The sequence below is a fragment of the Neolamprologus multifasciatus genome, chromosome 13 (assembly GCF_963576455.1).
Source record: "Neolamprologus multifasciatus chromosome 13, fNeoMul1.2, whole genome shotgun sequence".
NCBI classification, from domain to species: domain Eukaryota; kingdom Metazoa; phylum Chordata; class Actinopteri; order Cichliformes; family Cichlidae; genus Neolamprologus; species Neolamprologus multifasciatus.
The window spans coordinates 10,662,119-10,682,339 of NC_140451.1; the positions used below are offsets into that span (position 1 = coordinate 10,662,119).

General features: G+C 40.4%; 1 protein-coding gene across 1 annotated transcript in view; it reads right to left on the reverse strand.

Moving 5' to 3' along the window:
- The window catches only part of cdh23 (cadherin-related 23), a 182,808-nt gene that overhangs the window by 148,709 nt on the left and 13,878 nt on the right, over positions 1-20,221 (reverse strand). Inside the window, exons 2-3 of the mRNA XM_085182044.1 lie at positions 19,403-19,496; positions 16,278-16,352 (exon numbers count right to left, since the gene is read on the reverse strand). Of these exons, the coding sequence (XP_085038170.1) occupies positions 16,278-16,352; positions 19,403-19,487 (160 nt within the window). The 5' untranslated portion in view covers positions 19,488-19,496. The remainder of the gene's footprint in view (positions 1-16,277; positions 16,353-19,402; positions 19,497-20,221) is intronic.

The following is a 20,221-nucleotide window of genomic DNA, read 5'->3' on the forward strand; positions in this document are numbered from 1 at the left end:
ATAAAAAGCAGCTTAATGGAGACTTGTCTGTGGAAATAAATGTTTGTTTTTTGTGTTAACACTGAAAATACCGAAAATGGTGTTGAAGTATCCACTTCTATCTAAGTGTCCCGCCTTGTCTAAGGAGCAGTTCCAGCTGAAATGCTTCAGACAGCAATGGTAACCTTTCTGTTTTTATCAGCAAGTTCTCAAGTCGCAGATATCTCTTAACAGCAAAGAAACAACACAACTTTCTCAAAGCAAAATTGGAAATCTTGGAAGTAGCATTGATGCTGACCGTCCATGCTGCTAACTGTCGAGTTCCCAAGTTGCCACCGACATGTATGGATTGGATGGGTTGTTACGACACCTGGAGAAATGTCAATAGCACCTTGAGAAATATATTTAGTTTGGAAAATGGTGATGTTTTTCTACTTTTTCTATGTGACAAAGAAATGCTGAAAAATTGCATTTCTGTAGTAGATGGTGAAAAATCAAATTAACTTCAGTGCAGCAAGAATGGCCATGTTAGTAAAGAGAAAGCTGTAAATAAAATAATAATAAAATACAGCTAAAAGTCCAAATTTTATGCATTTCTTCATGTTTTCCAAAGCTGTCCAGTAGGCCAGACTGAGTTATTGCCAAGCCAATTCGTGCCCCTGGGCCTTATGTTTGACACCCCTGGATCACATTACTCCTAATTTATTGTTGGAAACTTTAACATAACTTAGCGGCAGCAGCCAAGCCCGGGGATCTCTCTGGGACTTCGGCCTCACCAGACAGGTGTACCGTAACAGTTGCAAAACGACACTCTGGTCTGGATGCCGCCCGAGCATGTCTGATCCCGGTCAGCTCCAGCTCAGTTAGGTTTAGCTGACTAACTGGCCAAGTCAACGCCAGCTGGACTTTGTCTGGCTGGGCAGAGGTACAACCACAGCTCTATCTTCAGCTTCTCTTTCTCTCTTGCTCTCTCTCCCTTTCCCACTGTCTCTCTCTCTCATGTCCATCTGCTGTGAAGCCCTCTTGCTCTCATTGCCTCCTCTGCCAGTATCTATTCCAATTTCTCCATGTGTGTATCACTTTCACATCCATGTTTTCCTTCACCCCCTTATTGCTTCAGCCTGCCTCTTCCCGTCCATTAATCCTTCATTCTCTCTTTTTCATTTTTTTCCTTCAATATTCCTCCAGCACTTTCCTCCCATGATATTTTTTCCCCCAATTTTTCTTTTCATTTCTTCTTCTTTTCCCTCCACATCACATTTCCTATCTGAACTCCCACTGTTTTTTGTGTGAGACAGGTAACGGCTGGAATTACAAAGGTAGAGAGAAGAGAGGAGATGCACATAGAAAGTAAAGGGGACACGATGGTCACTGTCTGAAAAGCTTGGCTGAAAATATATTAAGCTGACCAGTACAGGACTGCAATGCAGACATGCCAGAGCCTTAAGTGTGTGTGCGTGCATGCGAGTGTCTGTGTATTAGAAAGAAAAAGAAAGAGCATGAGTGTGTTGAAGAGGATGCCTATGTGTGTGTGTGTGTGTGTGTGTGTGTGTGTGTGTAAACGCATATGTCCAGACTGTTTGTTACGCTGCAGCTGAATTTGCCACCATCACAGTTTTTTTCCCTCCATCCCATAACACGCCGCAGTTGTTTTATGGATTATAAATGAGCTCATTATCTGTAGTGCTCATTAGCTTTAGGTCCTAATTAGCCAAAATTAATATTGTTTCCTGACAAAGACTTTGGCACTGGCAAATTGGCAATTGACCTCTTTGGTCAATCTGGGGAAAGGGACATAGTAATGAGGAGGGGGGGGGGGGGGGGGCATAACCCCCCCCCCCCCCCCACAAAAAAAAAACAAAAAACAAAAAACAGGACAGATCTGGACAATGACAGCTGCTCTGGTTTATCGGTTTGCGACGCCGCCCCCCTCCGCCATGTCGTCCTCAAACTCGCGAACAACAACAAACTCATGAACAAAACAGCGTCTCGTTCAGCAAGACGCACCGTCATCACTATCACCCGAGAACGGTGACAGGTGTGGGTTAAAAGTGATCACAAACAACCTCGTATTTTATATGGTAAGTGTGCGAGTTTGTGCAGGCGTGAATGCAGGTACCTTACAATACACAATGATTGACAGCGGAAAAGCTCAGAATCTGTAATAAAAATAAATAAATAACTGGAGACAAACCACCACACAGGGAGACAAACAGCAGAGAACAAAAAAAACCCACCAACCAACCAAAAATGGGGGCTAGAAAGAAAGGCAGAGAAGACAAGCTTGCCTAATTCCTGAAAAAAGTGATCCGCACTTCTAAGTAGGCCTCGCGTCACACATCATCTCGGCCGTGAGATAAAAGGGACGAGTTCTATTATACTGCAGTCACTCCAGCTCACCACTGCACCAACGTGAAAAACCACATAAACATTACAGGATACAGATACAAACACACTCACCTGCCCTCTTGGCCTTTTACGGAGCTTACAGCAAACACGCAGATATTTAAAAGAGCTACCGCTAAAGTCACAATGTATGAACGTGCTCTGAAAAGGCTGTAGTGGTTTTGCATGTGAATGTAAGTATACTGAGAACATAATCAGACCAAAATGATTAAAATAGAATAAATCAAAGGAAGCACATTTGAGCCAGGGACTGGTCCACAAAATGAGGGACAGAGTGCAGGCACCCCACATGTCAGTTAATTCCATCTGGCACCAACACAATGGCCTTTATGAGAACAAATGTCAGCTTTCAAGACAAGGACGAGATAACCTTTCTTCATAGAATGCACACCAGCCTCTGACGACCCAACGGTGATATTACACACTGCAAGCCGCTGGATATAGGCTGATCTAGCATGTCATCCAAACAATAATTTGAAGGTTTAGCAAATATCTTGCTCAAGAAGCAATCGCATTTTTGTGATATGTAAAGCAAACAAAAACGTAGTATTGTTACTATCGCAACTTTGATGCTGCTGATGGCAAAAATGAGGTGTTGCAAAAAAAATGTGCACTAAACTCAAGTCCTTGCCTCAGCTGGAACTCACTTTCTTCTATCATGCTCGGGTAATTTTCAGAAAATTATCCCAACCTAGTTAAGCGATTTTTGAAAATCATCTCTGGTGGTATTTGAGACCTTCTGAGTTTCAAAGACCATTAAGAGTTTTCCATGACATTTAATTTCTCTTTTTTTGAACTTACATCTTCTTTATAATTAAAAAGAAGGCCTTTTTTCGTATGCATAAAAAAACCCCGAGCCTATCTGTATCAGCATTTGAGTCACGACACTAACCGCCATATGCATGTCCATCTTCAAAGGAGCAAAGAGAGACAGCAACAGATACATTCTCACAAACACACACGTGGTAAGAAATGCGCACACATATGCATTCCTCCTCCTCAGCTTTCCTGCACTGGAGCAGAGAGAGGTGGTCGCTGATGTGAAACATCAATTTCCAGGTTAGCTGCTCTGCGTGGCTCAGGCAGGTATCAGCCGTGACCCACCTGGGCCAGATAAGCAGCTGCGAGAAGCTGATCCGCCATCCAGCAATGCACCCCTCACTACAGGAGAATGGGGTAACATGTGCACACATACAACTAGCACATACACATGCTCAAATGCATAAGTAAACAAAACAGTAAAACCTGAACAAATAAGTACGTTTGAGGAGAAAAAATGAAGAAAAAAAAAAGAAGCTAAATATAAAACTACATAAATGCATAAGTAGTGATCAGGTGGAAGGCAATTCCTCTGGATACCACTGCGATTAAACTGGGTTTAAATCCGAGGCATTTCATTTGCACACACACACAAACGGATCAACAGACTGAACTTTTTACCAAAGCTGATATTTTCAGGTATTGATTGATGACTTTGATGTTTCCCCCATCTCACACTCTAAACTAAGTCACTCACAAGTAAGTGTCTTGTCCAGTGACACAGATTAGTTTGTCTAATTTTGTATATTTGTATATTCTTCAAACTCTAGAGACCCGCATACAGATGAATTTCATTTAAACCTAAATTTCATTTGGGGTCTAAATATGATTATCACGGTGTGAGAGCCCAGCTTCGATTAGTCAGCTAATCTAACAACTGCCACCGTCGCGGTGAGGCCTGTCAGCTGGGCGCTGGGCGCACTGGCAGCGCTGCTCAACCTGGTGTCGCAGCACATTCCCACAGACAAGTTCAATTAACTTTTACAACCCTGAGAAAGATCTCACAAACAGCCTACAGTTATTCACGCTTCCGCCGCCTTTGTATTTTTCTCTTACACTGTCTGGTCATAAGACAAAAAAACCCCGTATGGAGCGGGGCACTCCACAGAAGCAGTATGTTTTTAAAGGAGATAGGGAGATAAAGAGAGATCACTACACTCTGAAATGTCTAAGAGTCCAACTCTGAGGAATTACAGCTAAACAAACCTTAAAAAGGTTGCTGACCTGTGAAGATGATTCAGGGCATGACAATAAACACTTTTATATCACCTCCACAAAGAGCTGTTTCAAGGTGAGCCTCAAATGACCAGGAATACCTACAAAATTATAAACAGTCAACAGTAATCAGTGAAATTAAATGAAAAATTACAGTTGAGCTTGCCGAGTCGTACCCGTTATTCAAGTCAAAAGTGACATATCAGAGCCAATCAAACGTGCCCTTTCTTGATATGATGGTTTAGCCTGTAGAACAGGTTGTTCACCAATTAGGAGCTTGGTAGATTGATTCCCCAGCTATTTCAGGAACTTGGGTATATAAAAAAGTGCTGGTCTGATTGGGTGAATGAGGCGTGTGAGTTTGGGAGCTCACAGTAGAAAAGCCCTATATGAGAACCAGTCTATTTAACATTTACACTGCAGCATAGATTCAGTTTAATACCACCCATAGAAAAAGTCTACACTGTTGGAAATATAGTTTTAAAGGTATAACGTTTGCTTTAGAAAATTTTCATGCAGAACGCATGACACTGCTGCTAAACAGCAGTATATACAGACAAGGAAAAGAAGTCACTGAAAAGAAAAAATGGCAGATGTTTAAAAAATCTTAAAATAAAACTTGCAATGATTTTGTTAGTTTTTTTTATTTTTTAGGTTGATGTTGTTGCGACACTATTTCACATTAGAACATGACAGATGTGCCCAGGATTAAGTTGGCTAACTAAGGCCAAAACTGCTATAGTTAGTTCATAATAATTTCGCTTCATGCATCAGAAATAGATGTTGGAAATATTTGGGGGGGAAATGTTTGTGGTTGGCTGAAGTAATAAACTGTTACCTTTAAGAATGACATGTTTTTTAAAAAACACAATCGTAACATGTTATTATGGATTAACAATTCCAAAATATATAGCTCTTATATTTACAGATAACGCTGAAAGCTATTGTTCCGAACCTGGTCTCGACTACAGTTTGACAATGAAATATATCAAATTACTGCACATCAACTGTTATTTGAGTGGTAAAAATGTTACTTTTCTCCTGGATACAAATTAAATATTGAGTGGCTTGGAGGGCACATTCCTGGAAAACATGCCAAAAGGCTGCATTGGAAATACAAACTGTGGGTAACATTTCACTCCACCACACCACCAGTATCATTTATCATTCCAAACTGAGTAAGAGACAGCACACCATGCGGGCAGGAAAGCAATGATGAAGTCAGATACTTAGAAAGAAAAAAGACGAGTGAAAATTAAGCGTGTTCACGATGCTTAGCATTCGAGAAAACGCGGAAGCAATGTTGCAATGACGACCTGTGTGTTAAGCGTTTGCACGGGCCATAATAGCACTAACATATCACGTGCTAGGTAAGCGCAGACAATATAGCACAGCACAGCGTCATGATGGATGGTGTGTTTGCAGACACCGCTGAACTGTGGACCCCATTATTTCCTGGGGGAGGAAAGGGGGAGCAAAGCACCATCGGGGAGAGATAAGGGATGATTGACTAAACCAAAACAGAGGTCCCTCTCGGATGGCAGTCTGCTGGCATTATTGGTAAGCCATTGTGGGAGTCAATGCACCACCTCAATGACAGCAGCGAGCTGTCACAAGATGTAAAAAGATCAAGTGTATCCCCTTCCTAAACTGAGGTAGGCGAAGACTCTTCATGTGGAGAGGAAAAACTTCCAGTCATTAAGAATATCTCCCGGACATGTTAGGACTCATCTCCTGCCGAGATCGGATGGTTCAAACCTCGGCAGGAAGAAATACTTCACATCTGCAGTTGGTAGATAGGATTTATAAAACCAAGATGCGCATGCACAGCCAGAGACACAGTCACTGTCGTGCACAAAGCACATCCACCAACTCAAACTCACAGTGACAGATGCAAAAGCAGTTGCCAGAGATTCAAAAAGAACACATACACAGCTTTCTGATTTGGCTAAATGAGGACTAAACGTGGGAGTAAAAACAGACCAATGGGCTGCCCCGCTAGGAGTAACAATAACAAACATCTAGAGCATGCATGCTGCCGAGAGACGGTCCCAGATACCAGCTAATATGCTAAAAACAACTAAATAAACACTCGGAGGAACTTCTCCTGTCATTTTCTCCTGACAGTACCCTAATTACCTTTTATGGTTTTTTTTGTTTTTTTTAATCACTACTCATATTTATTTACTTCTTCTTTTATGTCTTCTGTTCTGTTCCAACATACTTTGTCCACAGAAAACACAAAAGACAGGCAAAAGATTCCTGGGCATGTTTCAGTCCCGTTAAAGCCCTCCAGTGTGTTGAGGTATTTAATATGTCAAAAAAATTAAGGGTTCACAATCGTTCTAAATACTTTTGACTATGCTTCCTGATCAGCAAGTAAAAGATACAGGGAAAGATAGACCCTTTCAAGGCTAACACTAAATACTTGAAACCATAGCAACTTTCTTGAACTCAGTGTTTTGCTTTTTTTTTTCTATATATTTAAATATATATTTATATCTTTAAATGTGACAAAAAATGTGACAATTAAGTTTTTGATTGAATGTTGGGCTGATTACTTTAGAGCACGTGTGAGCTCTTTGCACCATGTTGAAAACATGTTAAAACTGTGAGATCTTAAGATTTTTTTCTGCAAGAATGGGACAAAACCTGAAGTTTAATATTATTCAGCAGGTTTAAAAAATTTCACACATAATTGTTAAAAACATTACATCTTTAAAATGTTACACATATTAGATTCCTGCTTGTTCAAAAATAGATGTTGCTGTCCACCAAAACAGAGCGGTTTGGTGGACAGCAACATAGGTAAAATCAAAGTAGTGCAAAGATCATTTTAAGTATATTTATAATATACAGTATATATACAGTATATTATAACATCTATGTGGTAGGAGGAGCAGGTGTTAGTGTTAGGAAATGCTACCACAGTGTAGTTGGAGCCTTAAAATGAGAGAAAATGTATTGCTGGATGATGCAGAAGCTCAAAGCCAAAGATGGGGGAGTCTGTACCTCAGTCAGTGGTTCACACCAGGAGTGTCAGCCAGGTATGAGGTTTTCCTCTCCAAGCAGGTAATGTCTGGCCAATTATTTGATCAGCAGCAGAAAAAAAGCAGTCCTCATCTCCAGCCAGGTGCAACAAATGGGGAATTAGATATGATTTCCAAATGCCTCTCAAGGAAGAGAAAAGCCTCAAAGGAGCATTCATGTTTCTTTAGTCATTTTCTGAACATTAAAATCAGTCATGTCTGCTTCCCGAGAGATTTTCATTGCTGCAGAAATATGGTTCAAAACACTATAGTGCTACACTGAAAATGTTATTTTCAAGGTAGCACAACTGACCTTGAAGTCTGTCTTATCTTTCCAACAAATCTTAACAAAAGAAAGTCATTTGCACACTTGACTAAACATCAATACAACTTAGCAAAATCTTTAAAAGGATAACCTAGAATTTGTACTGATGTAACAAGTAAGACAACTAAAGTGTCAATAAAACATAGGCAAATTTACACCCTTTTTCAGGGCATTCATGCGTCCCTAAATCCTGTTTCAGTGACTCTAAAAATAACTGTGGAACAGACTGAGTAAAGATATGAAGCAATGTCCGAGCATGGCGCAGTTTAAACAGCGGTTTAAGGATATGGTTTTTGCAGGGTACAGGGAGGAGGTAGAGATTTGATGGGGTGTTCTTGTCCAATATTTTCACGTGTGTGCGGATGCACGGGTCTGTTGGTATGGGTATATATATCTGTAGGTTGTGTATCCTTTAAGGTGTTACTGGGGTTATTGAAAATGTGTATATGTGTGTATGTGTATATATGTATGTATGGATAGATAGAAAGATATATATATATATATATATATATATATATATATATATATATATATATATATATATATATATATATATATATAAATATAAATATAAATTAATTTAAAAAATACACGTAACATATAATGTAATCGCAAGGAGGTATTTCTGCAGTCTGTTGATTACTAGATAGTGGAAAGGGGGTGGGATTAAATAAGCTTATGCTTCTTCCTGCTCCTCTTTGAACATGAAAGTTATTTGTAGTTGTGGTTGCTCGTTTTCCTTTTGTTTTGCTTTGTTCGTTTGTCTCTTTTAATTCTATGTTGTTGTACTTTTTCAACATGTTCAAAATAAAGATTCAATCAATCATCCATCCATTCACTTCCGCTTATCCTTTTCAGGGTCGCGGGGGGCGCTGGAGCCTATCCCAGCTGTCATAGGGCGAGAGGCACGGTACACCCTGGACAGGTCGCCAGTCTGTCGCAGGGCCAACACACAGGGACAGACAACCATTCGCACTCACATCCATTCACACATTCACACCTATGGGCAATTTGGATTATCCAATTAACCTATCCCCACAAGCTGCATGTCTTTGGACGGTGAGAGGAAGCCAGAGTACCCGGAGGGAACCCACACAAACACGGGGAGAACATGCAAACTCCACACAGAAAGACCCCGGCCTGATGGTGGAATTGAACTCAGGACCTTCTTGCTGTGCGGCAACAGTGCTAACCACCATGCCACGGTGCCATGTGCGATTGTCAATCAATCAATCAAACTATATATAATATATAAAAATAATTATTATTATTATAATAGGAATAACCAATTTTAGTATTATTTTCTGACAATATGCTCTAATCTTATATTTTGCTATCTTGTCTATGGAAGTGAACACAGAGTGAAAACAGGTTTAAATGTCTGATGTTCCTGATGCTATGATGCCACAGTGCACACACACAGAGGCCTCGCATGCTTCGACAGCTAGGTTTGTCATGAATCAACGAGACTTACTTTGCGTCAGCAGAAAGAAAATGAAGATGTAATGTCACGACACAAATAAATGATGCACAATAATTCAAAATACATACTTGAAACATTAGTTCTGATAACACAGGGTTATTGCTGTGTCTGCTCATTTAATCTCTATATACTGTTGAAAAACGTTAGTGTTAAAGTAGGTTAGACTGCTAAGAGATTATTGGCTATTTTACCTTTCTGATCCAATTTATTTGCTAGCATATTGTTACATGCCAGACAGGGAGCTGATGTACTTTTTCATTGGTTGTTTGCAATAAATAAAGGGAAGGACAATGTATTAAAGGGAAGAAAGAAACTTTGAAGTTTATTTTTCTTCCATTATTGTATATATTTGTTTTTCTTAAAGAAAAGGAAAATTGAAGCTAAATCCAGGTGAGACCAAGTCACAAGGCTACCTCATATGTTAATGGCCAACAGCAAATTCAATTAGAATATTATAATATGATGATTTGAATCAAATTATGCCTTTACTGAGTTGGAATTTTTTTCAGTGTTACATTTATCTTTTTATTGACAGCACAAGGGCACAGAGGAAGAGAACGAGAGCAGGATGGTGACAGCAAAAGAGAGAGAGAGCAAAAAGAAAGAAGTAAGAGTCAACCCCATAGTTATAAATCCAAAGTATCTTCTGTTTTGACCACATTCACCATATTTATATCATTACACTGGGACTTTTTAGGACAACCTGACAATAATGATTTGCAAAATTGAACAAGTCCAGGTTGATGACTTGGTGGAGTGCCTGTATGTGGTTAAGAAACTGGTATAATGTTGTGCATGTTTCTCCTTTGATATTGCATCTCCTCTATACAAATAGTTAATTGGCTGTAGAAAATTCTTGTCAACATGATATTTGTCTTAGGTTTGACAATAAGGCTGCACCCTAAAACGGGTGTGTTATTGAAATCTGGGATTATTTTTCTGAATGATTCAGAGACACTACGATAGGTAATACAACTATTTAGGTTGGAGAAAGTTGACAACATGTGCAAACAGCATATTCCCTTTAACCCTTTATATTAACTTCAAGCACACTATGATTGGGGGCCGAGCTCCCCTAAATGCTCGATTCCACAATCGCCCCTGCCATGACCTGTTTAATACAAAATTTCTCAATGCCGGTTCAAACACTTGCTTTTAGATGTCAGAAGACAACTCTATCAAAAAGCATTGATTTATTTGATAAAAATAAAAACCATTCACATTAGGACACCATCAACCCACAACAACCCACGAAAATTATAAATACCGCTTTTTCAATGCATGCGGGCAAGCTGACAGAGCCGATCGACCGAATTAGAAGGCTGAGAAAGAGACGGTGTCCAGAAAACAGAGAGTTGACAAGCCACAGTTAATGCAGAGCATGCTTGACAGTGGGGAATTGGCTGGGGAGAGTACACAGACGTTATCAACACATTTAGGGGAACACTTTAATAAGTTCTTCCTTGGGGCTACCTCTTGCTCTTTAATTATTATTGAATTGGGTACGCCACAGAGCTAATTAAAAGTGCAAGGTATTTACTGTGGCAGTCGAAGAATGTGAGGGTGCAGAGGAGAGCGAGAGAGAAACGGGAGAGGGAAGACGTTCTGACAGAAGGTTGTTATTTTAATTGTTTTAATAGTGTCCTGGTAATGGGAGATGCAGCTATGGCTCTACATCCTTCATGCAGACAAAAGGAGAGAGGGAGGGGGGGAAGAGTGACTCGAAGAGCCATGCTTCAGGTCTCGTTTAGCTTCTTCTAAAATCAGACAGAAAACATGTGAGAGAAGAAAATACACTGTAAGATAGGAAGATCTAGTTTGGCTAATAAAAAACCTGGCATATACAGTGGGGCAAAAAAGTATTTAGTCAGCCACCGATTGTGCAAGTTCCCCCACTTAAAATGATGACAGAGGTCAGTAATTTGCACCAGAGGTACACTTCAACTGTGAGAGACAGAATGTGAAAAAAAAATCCATGAATTCACATGGTAGGATTTGTAAAGAATTTATTCGTAAATCAGGGTGGAAAATAAGTATTTGGTCACCTCAAACAAGGAAAATCCCTGGCTCTCACAGACCTGTAACGTCTTCTGTAAGAAGCTTTTCTGTCCCCCACTCGTTACCTGTATGAATGGCACCTGTTTGACCTCATCATCTGTATAAAAGACACCTGTCCACAGCCTCAACCAGTCAGACTCCAAACTCCGCCATGGCCAAGACCAAAGAGCTTTCGAAGGACACCAGGAAAAGAATTGTAGACCTGCACCAGACTGGGAAGAGTGAATCTACAATAGGCAAGCAGCTTGGTGTGAAAAAATCAACTGTGGGAGCAATCATCAGAAAATGGAAGACATACAAGACCACTGATAATCTCCCTCGATCTGGGGCTCCACGCAAGATCTCATCCCGTGGGGTCAAAATGATCATGAGAACGGTGAGCAAAGATCCCAGAACCACACGGGGGGACCTGGTGAATGACCTGCAGAGAGCTGGGACCAAAGTAACAAAGGTCACCATCAGTAACACACTACAACGGCAGGGAATCAAATCCCGCAGTGCCAGACGTGTTCCGCTGCTGAAGCCAGTGCATGTCCAGGCCCGTCTGAAGTTTGCCAGAGAGCACATGGATGATACAGCAGAGGATTGGGAGAATGTCATGTGGTCAGATGAAACCAAAGTAGAACTTTTTGGTATAAACTCAACTCGTCGTGTTTGGAGGAAGAAGAATACTGAGTTGCATCCCAAGAACACCATACCTACTGTGAAGCATGGGGGTGGAAACATCATGCTATGGGGCTGTTTTTCTGCCAAGGGGACAGGACGACTGATCCGTGTTAAGGACAGAATGAATGGGGCCAAGTATCGTGAGATTTTGAGCCAAAACCTCCTTCCATCAGTGAGAACTTTGAAGATGAAACGAGGCTGGGTCTTCCAACATGACAATGATCCAAAACACACCGCCCGGGCAACAAAGAAGTGGCTCCGTAAGAAGCATTTGAAAGTCCTGGAGTGGCCTAGCCAGTCTCCAGACCTCAACCCCATAGAAAATCTGTGGCGGGAGTTGAAAGTCCGTGTTGCTCGGCGACAGCCCCAAAACATCACTGCTCTTGAGAAGATCTGCATGGAGGAATGGGCCAAAATACCAGCTACTGTGTGTGCAAACCTGGTAAAGACCTATAGTAAACGTTTGACCTCTGTTATTGCCAACAAAGGTTATGTTACAAAGTATTGAGTTGTATTTTTGTTATTGACCAAATACTTATTTTCCACCCTGATTTACGAATAAATTCTTTACAAATCCTACCATGTGAATTCATGGATTTTTTTTTCACATTCTGTCTCTCACAGTTGAAGTGTACCTCTGGTGCAAATTACTGACCTCTGTCATCATTTTAAGTGGGGGAACTTGCACAATCGGTGGCTGACTAAATACTTTTTTGCCCCACTGTATATCATATATGCCAGTCATGTATGTCCATTATGTGATCTATAGGAAATAAAGACTTTTTTCTCTGTTCAGGTCAATGATTAATATGATTAACTTACAATAACTCAAAGGGTTGCTTCAGAAACACATCTCCTACATTCATGCAAACAGCACACGCAGAAGCTTATCTCCTGTTGTTTTCTTGGACCTCTGAAGTTTCTCACTTCCTTGGTAAAAAAAAAAAAAAGAAAAAGAAAAGAAATGATTTTGAATGAATATAAAAAAAAAACCTTATCCCACATAAATGATCATGGGTTGGCATGAGGTTAAAGCACGAGCCAAATTGTTGAACAGAACGAGGCAGCAAAGCCTTTTGCTTAATTGGCATAAACTACAAGACATGCACCAACCTTCCCAGCAGAGTGTGGAAGTTTTTTCGACAAATGTTGTGTTTCCACAAGTTAATTACTTAGTAGAGAGCTTAATCTGCCGAATCAGGGCAAAGTGGATTAGGAGATGAGAGCATTTAATCAAAGTGTTCTCTCTGTCTAATTACACATCCCATTTCCTGACACAACACACACTGTTATCTGCCACTGCATTTAAACATCAGCTCTTCTGTTTAGCTGCCCTCCCCTCCAAGACTGAATGATCGCACTGCCTGGATGTGACAAAATAAATAAATGAATAAAAGTCACTGAATGTGAACACATCTAGACTCGAACTAAACAGAGATGCGCGCACAAACACACGGACATGCAGAGACTGAACATAAATGCGGTGAGGATTTGGTTCCAAACAAAACATTAAAATATATGTATAACATGTATCACTGTATAACTGCAGTGTACAGCAGACCACTAATGCAACATAATCACAAGCATCGTTCATGCCAGGGTGGGCAAAAGATTTCTCCTGGGTCCTCCTCACTTGTGTTTTAAACTGAAATTGTTCTTATTTTGGGCATGAAAAACAATGGAACCTCTGTTGGACTGAAAGTAATCAGTATAAGGAGAAATCTGAAGAAGAAAGCATAGGAAAGAAACAAGCTTTCTGGTTTCTGTTTGCTTGCAGACTGATTTCTGCTGACCAGTCATGCTTTTGTGTTTGGTGCAAAAAGAACTGTAGTTGCTGAAATAATATAATCTCAAAACTACTGTCTATCATCTGACCACAATTTTGCTTCCTAAAAGCAAATTTTTATTTATTCAAAATGGTCAGAGCACGTAGCAGGAAGATTTGGCTCACCGACTATATTGGAAGCGCCCACAAGTTAGCCGTTGTCCCCAGAGTCATTTGACCAGCCAGTATGTTGACAGTATACAGTATATGTCACTTGTGTGAGTTCACACCAAGTCACAGCCTAATCCCACTGTGTTACATATGCATCTTCAGCACACATTTGCGCAGCATCCTTCAAACAACTTGTGCCAGTTCCCAAATCAAATCCCTTGCTGCTGAGGGGAGGAGAGAAGTGAGTGAAATATCCATGTTTGGATGTGTTCCCTCATCTGCCTGATAAATATTGTATTGAATGTGTTTTTGCATGCTGTACGAAGGCATGAGGATACCGACTTAGAGGCCATGTGCTGAAGTTACCGATCTGCTGAAAAGACAAGGCCAAATAAAAGGTGTTTTAAGTGTCTCCACGGGCATCCATGTACAGCAATTTTCCCAGGCTGTTTTTCTTGTACCTGTTATACTAATTCTTGTTGTCATCTCAGACAGCCCGCTCACACGAACCACTGTTACACCACCACAATGACTTAATCCAGCAACCTCCATGGTAACCGAATGTAACCAATCACTGTGGCTGTGGAAACCTGATCATTGCGCTCAAGTTGAGCAGTTTGGCTTCCAGTCAGCCAGACAGGTGCTCATTTACGTTCATCAAATTTGTGTGAAAATAATGGTCTAATGAAGTACAGAGGAACATATTAAGCTTTGAATATGATTAAATCGCCTCCACTGTGCCCTGAAAGGCCAATTTAACACTTCTTTATTCTTTGCACAATCTTTGCACCGAACCTTGAGATGAGAAAATATGCGGGTTCTTTTTCATTATGGCCTTTTATTCAAATGAAAAGCAAGCGTAACGTCAATCCAGTGCAGCTGTAATTGCTGCTGTACACCTACACCTGTAGGTGTTTAGGTTGAAAAAGAATCTTAAGCTATTATTCACTAGGTCACATCCTTTCCTCACATAGCACACCAACATTTGACTCATAGGCTCGTGTGGTTGTGTGAGCACATTTGTGTGTTTACGTGTTTATGAATTGGAAGGCCTCCTAGAGGAGGACATCTGCTGAGCTAATAAACGATAATCTTGACAAATTGTCACTGTCTGATCATTCAAGCCGGCCTCACAATCACATTACTGAGTAAGCCATTACAGACCGGGCCAAGGACATGACTGACAGCTCTCTAAACCAATGGAGGGCGTTGCTGTACCAACGTCCAGCTGCTTGAGAGGAGGACAATAATTCATGGCCTAAGAGCAATTGGAATGTGGAATGGAGTAGTTAGGGAAATTAGTAATGCCACCCACTACTATATCCATGCCCTTCACTGGTTAGAACAGCAGCTGAGTTTATGAAGAGATGGCCTTCCGCCAGAACTGACTTTGTCCTTTTGGATAAATACGGCAAACCAGGCAACTATTGAGGGCAACGGTGTTTGAGGTCATGATGATGCAGATTTACAGTAGGTCCTATTGTGGGATACAGTAGTCTGTCCTGGCTATGGTACAAAACATTTAACTGAGATGATGACACTGGAGATGACATTGACAGCTTGATGGTGCATTTTAAAAACGCAAGACAATGCCCGTGACATGCAACCACTCGCAGAAAACAGCTCTCAGGGTGTAGACATAAGTGAACAATTTAAGACTCAGACTAGGAGTGTTGACAGACTGGTAGAGTGTAAAGGTCATGTGATAAAAAACAAACTCCTAGAAAATCAATCCACTATAAAGGATTTTAATTCCAAGCCACTGACACCCTCAGAGATGATGAAAAGCCTGACATCTTCAAATTGCCCTGTCAATCACCACAACCAACAGAAATGACATGGAAAAAAAAAGAGAAAATAAATACAGGGTATAATAGAGCCAAAACTAGTGGGACATGTAATGAACAAGCTTATAATCACACAAAGGTACCCAATGTGGACAAGTTCTTTCAGACATCAACATCAGGAGGAGCTGTTGTGCAAGCGAAATATTATATAGCATAAAGAATCAGACAACCAGACTCATGCATATACACGCATCATGATAACGGACATCCATTTCCATCACTGTCAGCGTTTTTTATGACATTCCTCTTGACTTGCTTTTTCTTCTGCAATTTGTATTCAAGGAAGAGAGGACGGAACATATCTGTGCAGCGAGTACAGCGACGAAGCCAAAACAAGGACTAACTTACTTTAGACCTTGTAGACGCATCACACATAACAGTGTATCCCAGCCTTTTGGAGCCACAGCACATATTTTACATTAGAAAAATCACACTGCCAAACAAAAATGTCACAAAAAGTATATATTCAAAATACGAAGTGTAAAATGTACTGATGTGTGCTGAATCTACTCACCAATAGGTGTGTCTTCATAGATGAGAAGGTAGGTCGAGAAGAAGTAGTTCAGGAAACGTGGTGGCTGGTTGGAGCCTTTGGGGAGAACGGAACAATTCAAGATACATTTCACTTTTTTTTTTTTAGAAAACTTAAACAACAAAAAGAATATTTTTAAAAATCTATTAAAAACTTGAACTTTTAATCCCAGGTTAACTTCTTCTCTCAGAAGTCAGAAGTTTACCACTAAAAGCATTTTTAATGTTCACGAATTTAAGTAATAACTGTAATTTGGCATTTTTATCAAAAAATAATAATGTGCTTTGATGAATTTGAGAATTCATGAATAGCAAGTGTTGCTCATGGTCTCTGGTTGGTCTTTTGTTAAACCAAAAAATAAAAAAAGAGGCAACAGCATGTTTCGATTTCTCTCCCTCTCAAATATTTATACAGCAAACATCATAATATGAATGTCTATAAATCAAACTGCACTACAGCTGTGTGTTCAGTTCATGATGTTAGTCTTGCAGGCAGCATTAAGGATTGATTTTACTGCAAAATCAAACTTTGGACATTTTCTATTTTCCCACCATTTATCTTGGATTTCATAATCAAAGCTTTCTTTAATAACCTCAAGGAAGCTTTTGTGCAAGTTGGGTGTTTGGGTTTTTCCTGCTGTTCTGTCCGTGTTCGCTTCCCAAATCTCTCCCTCAATTTTCTCAACTGCTTATCCTATCAGTGCCACCGGGTACCTGGAGCCTATCCTAGCTGGTAATGGATGTGGGCCGGGATACATCCTGGAGAGATCTCCAGTCTATCACAGGGCTAGTCTTTCCTCATCCTTGATTTTGTTTTCGTCACTCATCCAATTATCTTCTCGCCTGCCTTTTATGATCCAATCAGCTTCTCTTCCCTGGTCTTTGATGGTGAATCATTCATATTGTGTCTCACATGTCTACCACCTGTCCCGCAATCGCAACCAGAGTCTAGACTCCTGGTGTCCTATCCTAAATGCCAAAATAACAATTTTTTATTATTATTTTAATATTATAAAAACTTTACATGAATAATTTTTTAATTTTAATGGTGCACATCTAGTGCAACGTGTAGGTACTGTGGTATAAAATGCATCAATAGCTGGACTTTTTAAAAATGAGTTACCTTTTAATTCCTTTAAAAAACCTCCACTGCAGCTTTATCTTTGATGTCTTCTCTTTGTATTAATTTTTAATGACAACTACTTAAATTTAACAAACAGAAAAACCATCTGCAAAGACAAAAGTAGGAAGATCTACGTATGGGAGGGATTGTCCATTACAACACAACAGGTTAAAAGGGCCTGTTAAAGGGTTAATAGCGTCCCGTGTTTGGCGAGTGTTCTGTAATGTCAAAAGGCAGAGCAATACAAGCTGTTTTTTAGGGGGAAAGATCAGCGAACAAAGCTGATGGTCTTTGATCAGCTGAACAAGCCGGCAGACCACAGAGACAGTGAAGCAAAAGAAAGAGGAGGCCAACTCGTTTGAAGTGAGAGTTCTTGATAGAGTGAATAGGTGCTTTGAAAGTACGAGCTTTTTGTTCAGTCGTGTGCCCGTCTGTGCAGAAGAAGATGCTCATCTCTGGCTTGCCTCTAGCTCTCAAGTGCCAAGAACATGGAGCGTGCTTGACAGGGTTTGAAGATAGTTAGGGTGAGGGTTAATAAGCTCCTGTCCGTACCTGTAGTTTACACCAGGCTTGGTTAAAGTAATGCGGATTGATTACAGCTACAAAATAATCACAATGATGATCATAAATCCAATTTGTTGGATCAGGGAGGTAATGCTCAAGAGGAGCACAAGGTCAGTGTGCTAATGGGGTAGTTAGAGGAGGCAAGAGAAAGAGAGGGATTTAAAAGGTGAGGAGAAGAAAGAGGGAGCAACACGGAAAGAAAAGGTGCGAGGTGATAGTGAGAGGTGAGAGACTGGAGGGCTCCAGAGAAAGAAGGTCTTGATAAACTCATTGCGCTTGATGGAAAGAGGTTGTGACAATCGCTTAATAACTTTCCATGCTGCTTCAGCGCTGCGTGTGATTGGAGGTGTCTCCTGCCTGTCACTGAGAGACAGTTACCATGACGTCCCACAACAGCTGAGCTCTCCCTCGCGCCCCCCCCCCCCCCCCACCCAAAAAGCCTTCATACTCAGCAAGGAAGCAAACCAGACATTTTTTTCTCGGTGGTGCTTATGGCTTAACACTAATAATGTGAGACATTATGCAAGAGACAGTGGGGGAGAGTAGAGCAGGAAAGCGTGAGCGAAGGAATGATAATGAGAAAAAAATGGGAAATAGGATTGAAAGGTGCACAGGCCGGAAAAAAAGTGTGGGAAAGCATTTAGCGCAGGAAACAGAGAAGGAAGCAAGACAACTACTCCTGCTATCAACCTAATTAACTTAGCCTCCTAAGACCCGAACTCTTCCACGGCATGCGCTTTTAATTTCTCTTTGATATTTGGGCTGATTGGGACCTGATGAATGTAAAAACAAAGAATAACCAGATTTTTTTTTTACCTGATTTTTGTTTTTAAGATAAATGAGAGCCACATATGAGGATATTCGTTTAAAATTTCGACAGAACAGTAGCAGTATAATGTCCTCGTAAGTGGATATCAGGCCCCTGTAGAGCAAAATGGAGTATTTTGGTCTAAATAACCCAAAATGTGATGTCCACATATGTGGACGCCAGGTCCTAGGAGGATAAACTAGCATCTTCATGTTTTGTCTAGTAACTGATAAAGATACTAGAAAACCCATAGTTATTTGTGATGCCTTATTTGACTAACAAAGGTAGATCTGAAGTTAAATGTTGACACCACATAAATTTTTTAAAGCCTTTTATTCTGGGAGGTTTGACTGATTTAACACCTTTTCAGTTATTCAGTTTCAAATTCACACTGTTCTACATATTCACAAAAATAGCTGCCAACTAAAGCCACAATTTGCTACTTTTTATCCACGGTCATAAATCAAACTGAAATGCATCCACTACTGCAGGGATTTATGGTAACTGTATAAAATATGCAGCATAAAGACCTTTCCCTAATAACCAACACTCGACAAAATGAAAGTCTAGTCTGTGGATTTACAGATCCTTATTCTTCACAGCCAGGACTTACCTTCACAGAAAGAGTGGAGAAAGAGGAAGGCAAGGAGGAGCTTGGCGACTGCCATCCTGCCACCTAAACCCACACTCCTCGACATCACCTGCACCTGATAAAAGACAAACACAGAATACAGACAGATCATTTTGTTTACCAAAACTAGGCGTGATCCTCAATATATCAATGAAAGACAACATTTCATCCTCAATTTTACAAGCATTTTCTTGGGTTAAGCCCAACAAAAAAAATGTAATGTCAGTTCTCTAAAAAAAAAAAAAAGAAGAAGAGAATTTTCTACTGTGATATTGTTCTTATTTTCAGTGTTTATTTCCAGATGAATTGAGCCAGAAGTTCTTAATGGCTTTTAAATTTATATATATATATATATATATATATATATATATATATATATATATATATATATATATATATATATATATATATATATAACACCCAGCAAAACCTGCGGGCGGTTTATCCTTCAAGCTCGGGTCCTCTACCAGAGGCCTGGGAGCTTGAGGGTCCTGCGCAGTATCTTAGCTGTTCCCAGGACTGCGCTCTTCTGGACAGAGATCTCCGATGTTATTCCCGGGATCTGCTGGAGCCACTCGCCTAGCTTGGGAGTCACCGCACCTAGTGCTCCGATTACCACGGGGACCACCGATACCTTCACCCTCCACATCCTCTCGAGCTCTTCTCTGAGCCCTTGGTATTTCTCCAGCTTCTCGTGTTCCTTCTTCCTGATATTGCTGTCATTCGGAACCGCTACATCGATCACTACGGCCGTCTTCTTCTGTTTGTCTACCACCACTATGTCCGGTTGGTTAGCCACCA